This window comes from Euprymna scolopes, chromosome 46 (assembly GCF_053919585.1).
Source record: "Euprymna scolopes isolate OS-2025 chromosome 46, ASM5391958v1, whole genome shotgun sequence".
NCBI lineage: Eukaryota > Metazoa > Mollusca > Cephalopoda > Sepiida > Sepiolidae > Euprymna > Euprymna scolopes.
In genome coordinates, this window is record NC_136527.1 from 66,306,081 (window position 1) to 66,322,370 (window position 16,290).

At 29.0% G+C, this 16,290-nt stretch overlaps 1 protein-coding gene across 2 annotated transcripts in view; it reads right to left on the reverse strand.

Moving 5' to 3' along the window:
• The window catches only part of LOC145271292 (uncharacterized), a 27,852-nt gene continuing 11,562 nt past the window's right edge, over positions 1-16,290 (reverse strand). For both annotated transcript variants that reach the window (XM_080126845.1, XM_080126844.1), the window contains exon 2: positions 1-2,608. In XM_080126845.1, the coding sequence (XP_079982971.1) occupies positions 838-1,605 (768 nt within the window). In that variant the 5' untranslated portion in view covers positions 1,606-2,608 and the 3' untranslated portion in view covers positions 1-837. The remainder of the gene's footprint in view (positions 2,609-16,290) is intronic.

Here is a 16,290-nt window from a genome sequence, read left to right on the forward strand (position 1 = left end):
TTTACATGAATACGGTTTGATACCTTTTTTTATTTATTTTACTTCAGTAAGTATTAAGAGATCAAGGGGCTCCCTCCTGGAGCTAACACTTGATTCTGTTATGATTTAAATTTATATCCGAGGGCTCTTTTAAGAATAGATGTTGTTCCCTTTATGGCTGCTATTTGTATTTCGTTACAGCTTGGTCTTCCAGGGATTGCTTCTAAGTATTTCTGAAGGTTCTTTTTTATTAAACCAGTTGCTCCTATAACAACCGGTATAATTTTTATTTCTTTCAGCGACCATGTTTTTAAATCATTTTTTAGGTCCTGATATTTGATCTTTTCCCGTTCAGCTCTATTAAGGCCAAAATCATTTGGGACTGTGACATCGATAATGAGCGCAGTTCGTTCAGGCTTGTTCCATATTACAATATCTGGTTTGATAGCTTTGTCTTTTATGTATCTGTATGTCTTTGTCATAGAACACAATCACTTTTTCCGTTTGATGTTATCGGTGGTAGTTCATGTTTCCAGATGTTCATCGATCTGTCAAGTTGCATCTCTCCACAGATCTTTCAATGGAGGTACTTACATACTTTGTTGTGACGGGCAGTGTAAAGGCCATCTGCTAATAGGATTGGACATGCAGACATTAGGTGGCTTGGGCTCTCACTTGCTGTGTGGCAAAACCGGCATTGGCCATTTGCTTGTAGGCCGGCCATTGTTTTGAATCCATTTGTGAGTAAGCCCTGATCTTGACTGACTATAATGAGTCTTTCCTCATCAAATGGAAGTCTCCCGCTCTTGAGCCATTGGAGTGAAGCATCTTTGTCTATATATTCCTGTTTAAGCTCCTCTAGGAACTTTCCTGCTCTTTTATGTTGTTCCCATCCTTGTTTTTTTTGTGTCTATCTCGATTTCGGTGTATTTCTTTCTCCTTTTTCTTGCAATCTGTTACTGGTTCATCATATACCTCGGCAGTATTTTCCAGTATGTCACCCCCAAAGTTTTCAGCAAGCTTTGTCACTGAGGTTTGTTGGTGTAGGCGTTCATGGTGGTCCCTCACTATTTCTATTGTTATATCTATTGAGCTTTTAATATACTGCCCCATGCTTACTATGGTGGCTCGATATGCATGGTTTTCGTGATAAGTATTTCCTGTCCATTGGTTTCGATATATTATTTTATGTAAGGTTAGGAGTTTCCTGGTCTTTGAATCTAACCTACTGATATTGTATTGAGGCCAGTCAACAATACCAAACCCATATGTGATGGCAGGGATTATGGCAGTTATTTTGTTTTTCGGTCTTAATTCGGATTTGAGGATCTTTTTAAGGCGTGATGTGTATTCTTGTTCCACCTTATGTCTCATTTTTTCATGCTCCACAGTTACATTCTCCTCTATACCGAGGTATTTATAAGTGGCATCCTCTCCTAGATCTTCAATAAAGCCATCATTGGACCGAATATTTTCGGATGTCGTTTTTTTTCCTTTTTTTATTGTGCATTTGGCACATTTGTTAAATCCAAAGTCCATGCAGACATCCTCTGTAAAAGTCTTTACATTTTCAATCAGAGAGACAAGCTGTTTTTCTGTCTCTGCATAGAGTTTGAGATCGTCCATAAAAAGTAGATGATTTACTCTTTTACTTTTTTCTTTTTTCCTTCCCCTACTAAGACTGTACCCAGCATCACATTTTTTGAGGAGCTTGCTGAGTGGGTCAATAGTAAGGCAGAAAAGCAGTGGTGACAGACTATCACCTTGAAATATACCTCGCTTATGGACATTATATATCTCCAAACTTTGCAGTATCCAGGAGTGAGGCACACTATCGAATGCCTATCTAAGACATTGACAGGTTCCTTTGAAGCTTTTTGCAGTCCTGGATGATGGTTTTGTTGAGGAGAAAAACATGTGGTCTCTTAAGTGTACTTTTTGGGAAAATGCTGAAGTGCACACGTCACATGAATAAGCTTTAAATAAACGACTTTTAAAATTTCCTTTCATAGAAAATTCTGAACCAAACTTTTATCAATAATATGGCTCTCCAGTCTGTGTATCTGCATTATTATTTTTTTTTTTAAATAAAAAAAACAGAATCACACACCACATATTGAAATAGTTTTCCCCTGGGTGTAATTTTGTGTGCGATTATAAACTAGAAGCTTCTCAAAATTTTAAATGACAAATCATACAATATTATTAATATTAATTAGTTCCAGTTTGTGTTTGCTTTTTACACGTTGCATTCATTTTTTTAATTTTGGCATCTCTCTCTCCATATATATATATATATATATATATATATATATATATATAAATGTGTGTGTGTGTGTGTGTGTGTGTGTGTGTGTGTAGGGATTGGGAAATATAGAAAGGGAAAAACATCTACAATTGATAAATTTACCAAAATTCTACAAAATTATGAAAAATAATTTTCTTATTTTTTATTGGAGTTTTGTTAATTTATAACATTCAAACTCATATTTCCGATGGTCATATTTAGCAGTTTTACAGTTAGAAAAATATGAAATATCACAAAAGTAAATGAAATCAGGAAATATTTCTGTACAATATATCTTCATTTTCGAATCGAAAGAACTCAGTCAGTTTGTAAAGTTGAAACCTGAAAATAAAAAAAAAAAAACATGTGCATGAATTGTATTTCCTCATCCACGAAATTCAGAAATTCGGAATAAGAAATCATATGCATCAATGTTTGTTATATTTGTTTTGTGTCATACACTTGTTTTCCATTGCTTCATTATTAGATCTAGTTTTCTGAGGGAAATATGTAAAATACTAGAGTAAACTGTAGACTTTAATGCTATCAGAGAAAGACAGATATTATATTGTGTCAATCGAACCCAAATCACATAATTACATTTATTTTCTACATCCAGAAAAATTCAAACAATAACTGATGACAATGGCAATGTTTCTTACTTCAAATAGTATATCAGATGTTTCAGAAAAAACGACGGCTAGATATTACTTCAAATAGTATATCAGATGAAATAAAAATTGATGGCGGACTTGATACATTGGAGACTGTTAATGCCTGCTAAATATCATTGGCGAGATTTTGCTGTCTCTTTTCCATGACGATACTTTATACTACAAGTAAACTCTGACCAAATATTAAAAATAACATAGTATTCAAAATCCAAATAATAATCAGATATATAGATGTAGTATTGGGAATCCCAGCTTAATTGCTATATAGGTAGTTTTAGAAATAGAAAGTTATGTAAGTATATTTCTATTTCCTATCAGCGAGTTGGCAGGGTAACAAAAGGTTAGGTTTGACAGGTATCAACCTAGAGAGAATGCACCAGAAATTAGGAGTGACACGGGAATTATGGTCGCAGATTTCCGGTTGACGACCACATGGGCGGAGAATTGGGTTTGGGCAGCAGAGAATGCAGATCAGAGATTCGGCTCTCCGACAACCAGGGTCCAAGATCTAGGCTTGTCTTTAATAAAAGATTGAAGCTTCAGTCCATCTTGTTGTCATTATTGAATCTGTCTGCAGTGACCACTCCCCAACAAGATGGCAGACCAGCGTCCAAGAAGATATCATCTGCTGGCCAAGGCAACCAGATATGTACGCATTATATATTTGCACGTACATGTTTCGAGACCTTCCAAGGCAAGAAACAGTGTAAGGATAAGAACACCCACACACACATATAACAGTGAACTGCACGTAAGATACATAAGAGCATAAAATTCCACACACGTATAAGTAAGAACAGTGATAAACACACAGACTCATAGTAGTAAAAGTACCCGTAAAAGAAACAGTAAAAAGAAAACAATAAGTAAAAGTAAACGATTAAATAATAGTAATAAATAAATAATAAACAGGACAACAAACATTTATGGTAACACACACACACACACACACACACACACACACACACACATATATATATATATATTTATATATATATATATATGTGTGTATATATATAAGTCAACTATAAACATGCTCATACGACAAGACAAAAGAAAAACAATAATAAAGATAAATAAAAACATAGTTAAGTGTCCAAGAGGGAAGAAAAATCTTAGTATTCTTCACAACTCATAAACTCAGCACTTTATCCATAGAGGAAAATTTGGATTGAACTCTCGTATATTACATATAGGATTAAAATGTTTGACATAGAAAAAGACATATTAATATCTGAGCGTTATCTGCAGTATGTTTTTAAAAATATTTTCAGATAATCAAGACCTGTTAGATCTATATTGCATTGATTTTGTCAAAAGGATAGTGTAAACAATGAAAAAACTGTCTTTTAAAAATTACATCATGAAAACAATGTTTTAAGAAGTAAATGAACACGATTAGAATATGCGACCTTAAACAACTTGTGCCTATATCATTTGCATTTAGAAGTGTGCGAATCATATATAAAAAAAGATTAATAGTTGTGAACAAGTTGTGTTTAGAATGAGTCATGTTAATATACAGAACAAAAAACTATCAACGAGATGGCATGACAACATAGTAAGTGATGAACACTACAACTTGTAGTCAGACTTAATGTATATATCTAACCAATGATATTCTGTGGTTAAAACAATCAAGTGCTAAATTCGACACACTGCTGCCAAAATTCGGTACTTCTGTCAAACCTCAACACCAAAACTTCAAAACTTTACATGTTACTGTCAAAACTCAACTCTAACACTTTCAACTCTGACATCCAAATTCAAAATCAACTCTGTCTGTGAAAAACAAGCTTTTTTTTATATCCAACCAAAAGCATCTCATTTGCATATCAGGTGATAATATAAAATATATAAAAGGAAAAGTGGCCACTTTTTTCTTTTTTTTATTGTATGTAGGGTTACAGACTGTACACAAACAGATTTGTACTACCATTTTTAGTGCTTAATTACAGAAGAGCATTTCAGACAACATATTAAAAATGTTATTATTAGAGCAGGTATATTTATATGTTATTTGGAATAAAAGAACATTCAGGCTTATATTTTTATAGATTTTTTCTAAAATGTTCCCTACCTTTCCATTTTTTAACAAAGTGATTGTGACGAGCTGCTATATGTTGGAATTTGTCAGAATTTCAACATGTTCATATACGCTAATCAGTTACAACAGTATATGTGTGTGTGTGTCTTAAAGAAATTAAATCAAGTTATGTCACGTTGGGGCCAATTAATGCATAAAAATCTGGAGACAGGGAATGGAGAATTAATTAAAAGAAAGTTATATTTAATAGTAAAAACTATTTGAATAAAAGGATGACATTCGATCTAATAATTTTCAAAATATAATCGTCCGTGAATAACGTTTAAAATACAACATTGGTAAACAACGTTAAAATAAATAATTGAATGGGAGAAATAAAAAATATATATCATATAATAAAAAATATATATCATATAATAAAATATCAATATTACACATGGAAGTGCACATTATATCTGCGTAAAAACTAAATATATTGAAATATATTGATGAACGTAGGAATTAGTTTTTTGTAGAAAACAATTATGTAAATGATTCTAACTTATAGGAGAGCTCCAAAAAAATTCCAACTTTTGAGAAAGCTTTTTCTGACTACAGAGGAGGGTTTTCGCATTGTTACACACAAGGCCTTCAATATACTAAATTTGTGTTTGGACCGGGATCTGTGTATGATGCGGAAGTAGATATCCAAATAGGTCTCACCGCACAATGTAATATCTAGAAAATGCTACCAGATTGCTGACTAATGATGTGCTCTGTAAATTCCCAGATGTATTCCTTACACACCCGAATGCCCTCGTTAATACCTTTTCACCCGAAAATGTGAAGTTATATGTTGCGCCATGCTGAGCCCCGATGATTGAAAAGTTCAATCGACATAGTCAGCTTCACACTGACATTTACATTCATAGATTACTAAACTTTTATCTCGTGTTGGAAGAACATCTGTCTGAAAAGTTAGGAAAGCAAACCCGTCATGAAATACCACATGCGGACATACAGCATTACAGCAAAGAAACACAACATTACAACAATGAGACACAACATTACAACAATGAAACACAACGTATCTAATTATTTCAGAAAGTTATTCATGGAAACCTCATGTTATCTGGACACTTGGGTGAACCAAAAGAAAATGTCAGCATTGAATTTTGCAAGCTTTTTGTGGCTATACATTAAAATAATGTCATCTGGGAAACCATTCTCAATAAGGATATTAATTATCTTCCTTAGTCCAGCTGCTAATTTGCTGGTTGTGCAAATCATAAGAATATGGTAACATATGGTCTTAATGAAAATTATTTTCTTATTCATAAAAGCAAAGGAATCCAATCTAATATACAGATTCGTGAAAGTAGCTTTTCTATATATTGCGTTATTGAAATTATTCCTGACTTTTCTACCAAGACATCCAAAACGGTAAAGGACCATTATGCTTTTCCTCCATGCTAAACTGCCGTGCTGTGTAAGGATTGTTTATTCTCAGTTTGTGGCAAGATTTGAAAATAACAGAAGTGTCGTACACTAGGTGTATCAGAGTTTTGGGGGAAATTTGTCCACCCCTAACACGAAACTGCGAATAAAATATAAAAAACTCATAATTTCTCTTTTAAAAGTGGGTTGTTTATTTTCTTTATAGATTATACTTCCAAAATAAACTATTAAAGTTGTATAAAAAGTAATAAAACTATTATTTTTTATTTTAAAAAAAGTGTTTACAAAGTACCAGTGCACTTCCATGCAGCCATTTTTTATGTAATGAAATCAATTGAATTTTACGGGTTAAATATTTTTCAATTTTTAAACTTTAAAAATCTATCCAAATTTTTCTATTGATTCAATTTTTACGATATTTTCAGAGTCAATGTGAAATTTTATGCTCTTTCCAATAAACCGAATATAATATTTTAGTCAAATGTTTTTTTTGTTTCCACCCCATTTTGAAATGTTAATTTAAATTTAAATAATTAATTAGTGTACCAAAGTTTTATATATCACAGATTGAAGATAAAAGATCAATAAATAATATACTGCAAATTAAAACAAAACAAAAAAGAAGTGTTTTTAGAAATTTACCTGTAAAGTCCACAGTGTAAAACCTTTTGTTTTTTTTTTAAACCACGGTGATTTTTTTTTTAATTGGAAGCCTATGTTCTGCTTATATTGTCCAGTAAGTAATGGACGGTAACATTTTTTTTCTATTTCATTCAATATTTTCTTTTTTTCATATTAAAAAAAAAATTTCACTCGACAAAAAAGAATGGAAATATAATAAATAAAAAATTTATGTATTTCTTTGAGAAAAGAAAAACAAACATTCCTGGAGTGTTTTTTTAAAGGAATAATCTTATGAGTAAAATTTGACTATTTTAAAACTATGGGAACACATCTTTCTCCAGGTACAAAACTACACGCCTAACACAAACGCATGGTTTTTATGTCCTTTTGTTCATCCATAGTTCAAAACAAGGAGAAAGATTACTTCCGGTTTTTCGAAAAATGCTTCCATGATCGCGCGTTTTTCAAGTAGTAATTTAAAAATTCTTTTATTTAAAAAATAAATGGAATTTAAAATATAAATATGGATAAATTCTTAACAATGAAGAATGGAACTACACATTGAATTGTTTTTTTTTTTTAGGTAAGTGATTTTTTGGAATTTATATCGAGTTTTTATACTCGAAGGCAGAAAAATTTCGTTGATTTTCTTCAAGTCTTTTTTAAAGAAAGCCGATAAAAAAAAAAAAAAACAAATACTGCATAATTTGCTATTAAACCTGTTATTTTTTTTTTAAATTTGGTCTTTGCTACTTTAATTGAAAAAAAAATTAGGGTTGGAATTTCTTTTCATGTAGTTATAAGCTTGTAAAAATAGGAGGTCGAATTATTCAATTTTTTTTCACGCATTCTTAAAATCGGTTTCTGACACTGTTAGTCGTACACATAGTGCCAAAAGCAGAAAGAGCTTTCTCATCCCGGCAATATGTTACACAAAGGGTCCGATCTAAGCCGGGTTTACATGCTAGTATATATATATGTGTATATACATATATGTATTTATATGGATAAAAATGTGGCATGCGTCTGCGGATGGAACGTGGGGAACCTGACAGCTAAATTAAAATTGTTTCAATATTTCTCAGGAATGTGAACAAAACGTGTTATTGTTTGAGATTGGCAGATTGAGATATACTCCTCTCTGTCTCTCTCCCACTCTTCTCTCTCTCTCTCCACCATAACAGAGAAACAACGAGGAATAAAAACGGACTGTTGCTTATACCAAATGTGTTGTTGTGTATTTGAATTCTAGAAAAAAAGGTTCATAATATAACAATTATATTTATTTTTTGTTCTGCTAGGATTGCACCATGAGTGATATACGTACAAAAATATACAAAATATGTATATATTTTTTGGAAAATACATTAAATTTCATTTGGAATCAAAATTTGCTATTTTCACTTGGCCAAAGATGCGGTTGACTTTTTCGGAAGTTGTCAATACTTTAAGGCTTAAAATTTATTTAAAAAATGCTTTACGATATGACATAAGTCAGAGAATGATTACTCATCAGGTTTTTAAAATTTATCTAAAAAATGCTTTACGATATGACATAAGTTAGAGAATGATTACTCATCAGGTTTTTAAAATTTATTTAAAAAATGCTTTACGATATGACATAAGTCAGAGAATGATTACTCATCAGGTTTTTAAAATTTATCTAAAAAATGCTTTACGATATGACATAAGTCAGAGAATGATTACTCATCAGGTTTTTAAAATTTATCTAAAAAATGCTTTACGATATGACATAAGTCAGAGAATGATTACTCATCAGGTTTTTAAAATTTATCTAAAAAATGCTTTACGATATGACATAAGTCAGAGAATGATTACTCATCAGGTTTTTAAAATTTATCTAAAAAATGCTTTACGATATGACATAAGTCAGAGAATGATTACTCATCAGGTTTTTAAAATTTATCTAAAAAATGCTTTACGATATGACATAAGTCAGAGAATGATTACTCATCAGGTTTTTAAAATTTATTTAAAAAATGCTTTACGATATGACATAAGTCAGAGAATGATTACTCATCAGGTTTTTAAAATTTATCTAAAAAATGCTTTACGATATGACATAAGTCAGAGAATGATTACTCATCAGGTTTTTAAAATTTATTTAAAAAATGCTTTACGATATGACATAAGTCAGAGAATGATTACTCATCAGGTTTTTAAAATTTATCTAAAAAATGCTTTACGATATGACATAAGTCAGAGAATGATTACTCATCAGGTTTTTAAAATTTATCTAAAAAATGCTTTACAATATGACATAAGTCAGAGAATGATTACTCATCAGGTTTTTAAAATTTATTTAAAAAATGCTTTACGATATGACATAAGTCAGAGAATGATTACTCATCAGGTTTTTAAAATTTATCTAAAAAATGCTTTACGATATGACATAAGTCAGAGAATGATTACTCATCAGGTTTTTAAAATTTATCTAAAAAATGCTTTACGATATGACATAAGTCAGAGAATGATTACTCATCAGGTTTTTAAAATTTATTTAAAAAATGTTTTACGATATGACATAAGTCAGAGAATGATTACTCATCAGGTTTTTAAAATTTATCTAAAAATGCTTTACGATATGACATAAGTCAGAGAATGATTACTCATCAGGTTTTTAAAATTTATCTAAAAAATGCTTTACAATATGACATAAGTCAGAGAATGATTACTCATCAGGTTTTTAAAATTTATTTAAAAAATGCTTTACGATATGACATAAGTCAGAGAATGATTACTCATCAGGTTTTTAAAATTTATCTAAAAAATGCTTTACGATATGACATAAGTCAGAGAATGATTACTCATCAGGTTTTTAAAATTTATCTAAAAAATGCTTTACGATATGACATAAGTCAGAGAATGATTACTCATCAGGTTTTTAAAATTTATTTAAAAAATGCTTTACGATATGACATAAGTCAGAGAATGATTACTCATCACGTTTTTAAAATTTATCTAAAAAATGCTTTACGATATGACATAAGTCAGAGAATGATTACTCATCAGGTTTTTAAAATTTATTTAAAAAATGCTTTACGATATGACATAAGTCAGAGAATGATTACTCATCAGGTTTTTAAAATTTATCTAAAAAATGCTTTACGATATGACATAAGTCAGAGAATGATTACTCATCAGGTTTTTAAAATTTATCTAAAAAATGCTTTACAATATGACATAAGTCAAAGAATGATTACTCATCAGGTTTTTAAAATTTATTTAAAAAATGCTTTACGATATGACATAAGTCAGAGAATGATTACTCATCAGGTTTTTAAAATTTATCTAAAAAATGCTTTACGATATGACATAAGTCAGAGAATGATTACTCATCAGGTTTTTAAAATTTATTTAAAAAATGCTTTACGATATGACATAAGTCAGAGAATGATTACTCATCAGGTTTTTAAAATTTATCTAAAAAATGCTTTACGATATGACATAAGTCAGAGAATGATTACTCATCAGGTTTTTAAAATTTATCTAAAAAATGCTTTACGATATGACATAAGTCAGAGAATGATTACTCATCAGGTTTTTAAAATTTATCTAAAAAATGCTTTACGATATGACATAAGTCAGAGAATGATTACTCATCAGGTTTTTAAAATTTATTTAAAAAATGCTTTACGATATGACATAAGTCAGAGAATGATTACTCATCAGGTTTTTAAAATTTATTTAAAAAATGCTTTACGATATGACATAAGTCAGAGAATGATTACTCATCAGGTTTTTAAAATTTATCTAAAAAATGCTTTACGATATGACATAAGTCAGAGAATGATTACTCATCAGGTTTTTAAAATTTATCTAAAAAATGCTTTACGATATGACATAAGTCAGAGAATGATTACTCATCAGGTTTTTAAAATTTATTTAAAAAATGTTTTACGATATGACATAAGTCAGAGAATGATTACTCATCAGGTTTTTAAAATTTATCTAAAAATGCTTTACGATATGACATAAGTCAGAGAATGATTACTCATCAGGTTTTTAAAATTTATCTAAAAAATGCTTTACAATATGACATAAGTCAGAGAATGATTACTCATCAGGTTTTTAAAATTTATTTAAAAAATGCTTTACGATATGACATAAGTCAGAGAATGATTACTCATCAGGGTTTTAAAATTTATCTAAAAAATGCTTTACGATATGACATAAGTCAGAGAATGATTACTCATCAGGTTTTTAAAATTTATCTAAAAAATGCTTTACGATATGACATAAGTCAGAGAATGATTACTCATCAGGTTTTTAAAATTTATTTAAAAAATGCTTTACGATATGACATAAGTCAGAGAATGATTACTCATCACGTTTTTAAAATTTATCTAAAAAATGCTTTACGATATGACATAAGTCAGAGAATGATTACTCATCAGGTTTTTAAAATTTATTTAAAAAATGCTTTACGATATGACATAAGTCAGAGAATGATTACTCATCAGGTTTTTAAAATTTATCTAAAAAATGCTTTACGATATGACATAAGTCAGAGAATGATTACTCATCAGGTTTTTAAAATTTATCTAAAAAATGCTTTACAATATGACATAAGTCAGAGAATGATTACTCATCAGGTTTTTAAAATGTATTTAAAAAATGCTTTACGATATGACATAAGTCAGAGAATGATTACTCATCAGGTTTTTAAAATTTATCTAAAAAATGCTTTACGATATGACATAAGTCAGAGAATGATTACTCATCAGGTTTTTAAAATTTATCTAAAAAATGCTTTACGATATGACATAAGTCAGAGAATGATTACTCATCAGGTTTTTAAAATTTATTTAAAAAATGCTTTACGATATGACATAAGTCAGAGAATGATTACTCATCAGGTTTTTAAAATTTATCTAAAAAATGCTTTACGATATGACATAAGTCAGAGAATGATTACTCATCAGGTTTTTAAAATTTATCTAAAAAATGCTTTACGATATGACATAAGTCAGAGAATGATTACTCATCAGGTTTTTAAAATTTATCTAAAAAATGCTTTACGATATGACATAAGTCAGAGAATGATTACTCATCAGGTTTTTAAAATTTATCTAAAAAATGCTTTACGATATGACATAAGTCAGAGAATGATTACTCATCAGGTTTTTAAAATTTATTTAAAAAATGCTTTACGATATGACATAAGTCAGAGAATGATTACTCATCAGGTTTTTAAAATTTATTTAAAAAATGCTTTACGATATGACATAAGTCAGAGAATGATTACTCATCAGGTTTTTAAAATTTATCTAAAAAATGCTTTACGATATGACATAAGTCAGAGAATGATTACTCATCAGGTTTTTAAAATTTATTTAAAAAATGCTTTACGATATGACATAAGTCAGAGAATGATTACTCATCAGGTTTTTAAAATTTATCTAAAAAATGCTTTACGATATGACATAAGTCAGAGAATGATTACTCATCAGGTTTTTAAAATTTATCTAAAAAATGCTTTACAATATGACATAAGTCAGAGAATGATTACTCATCAGGTTTTTAAAATTTATTTAAAAAATGCTTTACGATATGACATAAGTCAGAGAATGATTACTCATCAGGTTTTTAAAATTTATCTAAAAAATGCTTTACGATATGACATAAGTCAGAGAATGATTACTCATCAGGTTTTTAAAATTTATCTAAAAAATGCTTTACGATATGACATAAGTCAGAGAATGATTACTCATCAGGTTTTTAAAATTTATTTAAAAAATGTTTTACGATATGACATAAGTCAGAGAATGATTACTCATCAGGTTTTTAAAATTTATCTAAAAATGCTTTACGATATGACATAAGTCAGAGAATGATTACTCATCAGGTTTTTAAAATTTATCTAAAAAATGCTTTACAATATGACATAAGTCAGAGAATGATTACTCATCAGGTTTTTAAAATTTATTTAAAAAATGCTTTACGATATGACATAAGTCAGAGAATGATTACTCATCAGGTTTTTAAAATTTATTTAAAAAATGCTTTACGATATGACATAAGTCAGAGAATGATTACTCATCAGGTTTTTAAAATTTATTTAAAAAATGCTTTACGATATGACATAAGTCAGAGAATGATTACTCATCAGGTTTTTAAAATTTATCTAAAAAATGCTTTACGATATGACATAAGTCAGAGAATGATTACTCATCAGGTTTTTAAAATTTATCTAAAAAATGCTTTACGATATGACATAAGTCAGAGAATGATTACTCATCAGGTTTTTAAAATTTATTTAAAAAATGCTTTACGATATGACATAAGTCAGAGAATGATTACTCATCAGGTTTTTAAAATTTATCTAAAAAATGCTTTACGATATGACATAAGTCAGAGAATGATTACTCATCAGGTTTTTAAAATTTATCTAAAAAATGCTTTACGATATGACATAAGTCAGAGAATGATTACTCATCAGGTTTTTAAAATTTATCTAAAAAATGCTTTACAATATGACATAAGTCAGAGAATGATTACTCATCAGGTTTTTAAAATTTATTTAAAAAATGCTTTACGATATGACATAAGTCAGAGAATGATTACTCATCAGGTTTTTAAAATTTATCTAAAAAATGCTTTACGATATGACATAAGTCAGAGAATGATTACTCATCAGGTTTTTAAAATTTATCTAAAAAATGCTTTACGATATGACATAAGTCAGAGAATGATTACTCATCAGGTTTTTAAAATTTATTTAAAAAATGCTTTACGATATGACATAAGTCAGAGAATGATTACTCATCAGGTTTTTAAAATTTATCTAAAAAATGCTTTACGATATGACATAAGTCAGAGAATGATTACTCATCAGGTTTTTAAAATTTATCTAAAAAATGCTTTACAATATGACATAAGTCAGAGAATGATTACTCATCAGGTTTTTAAAATTTATTTAAAAAATGCTTTACGATATGACATAAGTCAGAGAATGATTACTCATCAGGTTTTTAAAATTTATTTAAAAAATGCTTTACGATATGACATAAGTCAGAGAATGATTACTCATCAGGTTTTTAAAATTTATCTAAAAAATGCTTTACGATATGACATAAGTCAGAGAATGATTACTCATCAGGTTTTTAAAATTTATCTAAAAAATGCTTTACGATATGACATAAGTCAGAGAATGATTACTCATCAGGTTTTTAAAATTTATTTAAAAAATGCTTTACGATATGACATAAGTCAGAGAATGATTACTCATCAGGTTTTTAAAATTTATCTAAAAAATGCTTTACGATATGACATAAGTCAGAGAATGATTACTCATCAGGTTTTTAAAATTTATCTAAAAAATGCTTTACGATATGACATAAGTCAGAGAATGATTACTCATCAGGTTTTTAAAATTTATCTAAAAAATGCTTTACGATATGACATAAGTCAGAGAATGATTACTCATCAGGTTTTTAAAATTTATTTAAAAAATGCTTTACGATATGACATAAGTCAGAGAATGATTACTCATCAGGTTTTTAAAATTTATCTAAAAAATGCTTTACGATATGACATAAGTCAGAGAATGATTACTCATCAGGTTTTTAAAATTTATCTAAAAAATGCTTTACAATATGACATAAGTCAGAGAATGATTACTCATCAGGTTTTTAAAATTTATTTAAAAAATGCTTTACGATATGACATAAGTCAGAGAATGATTACTCATCAGGTTTTTAAAATTTATCTAAAAAATGCTTTACGATATGACATAAGTCAGAGAATGATTACTCATCAGGTTTTTAAAATTTATCTAAAAAATGCTTTACGATATGACATAAGTCAGAGAATGATTACTCATCAGGTTTTTAAAATTTATTTAAAAAATGTTTTACGATATGACATAAGTCAGAGAATGATTACTCATCAGGTTTTTAAAATTTATCTAAAAATGCTTTACGATATGACATAAGTCAGAGAATGATTACTCATCAGGTTTTTAAAATTTATCTAAAAAATGCTTTACAATATGACATAAGTCAGAGAATGATTACTCATCAGGTTTTTAAAATTTATTTAAAAAATGCTTTACGATATGACATAAGTCAGAGAATGATTACTCATCAGGTTTTTAAAATTTATCTAAAAAATGCTTTACGATATGACATAAGTCAGAGAATGATTACTCATCAGGTTTTTAAAATTTATCTAAAAAATGCTTTACGATATGACATAAGTCAGAGAATGATTACTCATCAGGTTTTTAAAATTTATTTAAAAAATGCTTTACGATATGACATAAGTCAGAGAATGATTACTCATCAGGTTTTTAAAATTTATCTAAAAAATGCTTTACGATATGACATAAGTCAGAGAATGATTACTCATCAGGTTTTTAAAATTTATTTAAAAAATGCTTTACGATATGACATAAGTCAGAGAATGATTACTCATCAGGTTTTTAAAATTTATTTAAAAAATGCTTTACGATATGACATAAGTCAGAGAATGATTACTCATCAGGTTTTTAAAATTTATTTAAAAAATGCTTTACGATATGACATAAGTCAGAGAATGATTACTCATCAGGTTTTTAAAATTTTATTACAAGCTTTAAATTCGCATCAACCTCTAAAAAAATTCGACCACTATATTTGAGTGACGAATTCGCAACGAAACAATAAAATAAAAATATAGAAAACACTTTTACAACGTTAAAACTATACTGGCCGACAGAAAATGAAATTTTATTGCGTTTGGTAAACGTTATTTAGGTTAAATAAAAATGGTCTACTTGGTGATGGCCTTCAGTTTTTAAGTCGAATATTAACAAGCGGTACTTATGTTATATTGGTAGAGAGGCTGGTTGATATCGGTTGATAAATTATGAAATAATCATAACGGAATAAGAAATAGTTTTTTTTATCTCTTAGGAACTGTGAATTTAAATTCAAATATAAATATGAAAGCATGCACCCCCCTCTTGCCTTCGGCGAGCGTGAATTTAAATTCAATAAAAAAAAATAATAATAACAAACAAATGCACTAGCGTTTGAGACGTACACACACACCCCTCCTTCCCTCCCTCTGAAAATGCAATGCGTGAGAGAGCCCACTATCAGCAAAGCTGATGAAAAAGGAAGAGAAAGAAAGAAAAAGTGAAGTCGACGCGGACGAGTAGAGAAAGCAGTTTTTTTTTAACGATGAAAAACGATAGTGTTCGTATAAAAGAAAACGATAGTGTTCGTATAAAAGAA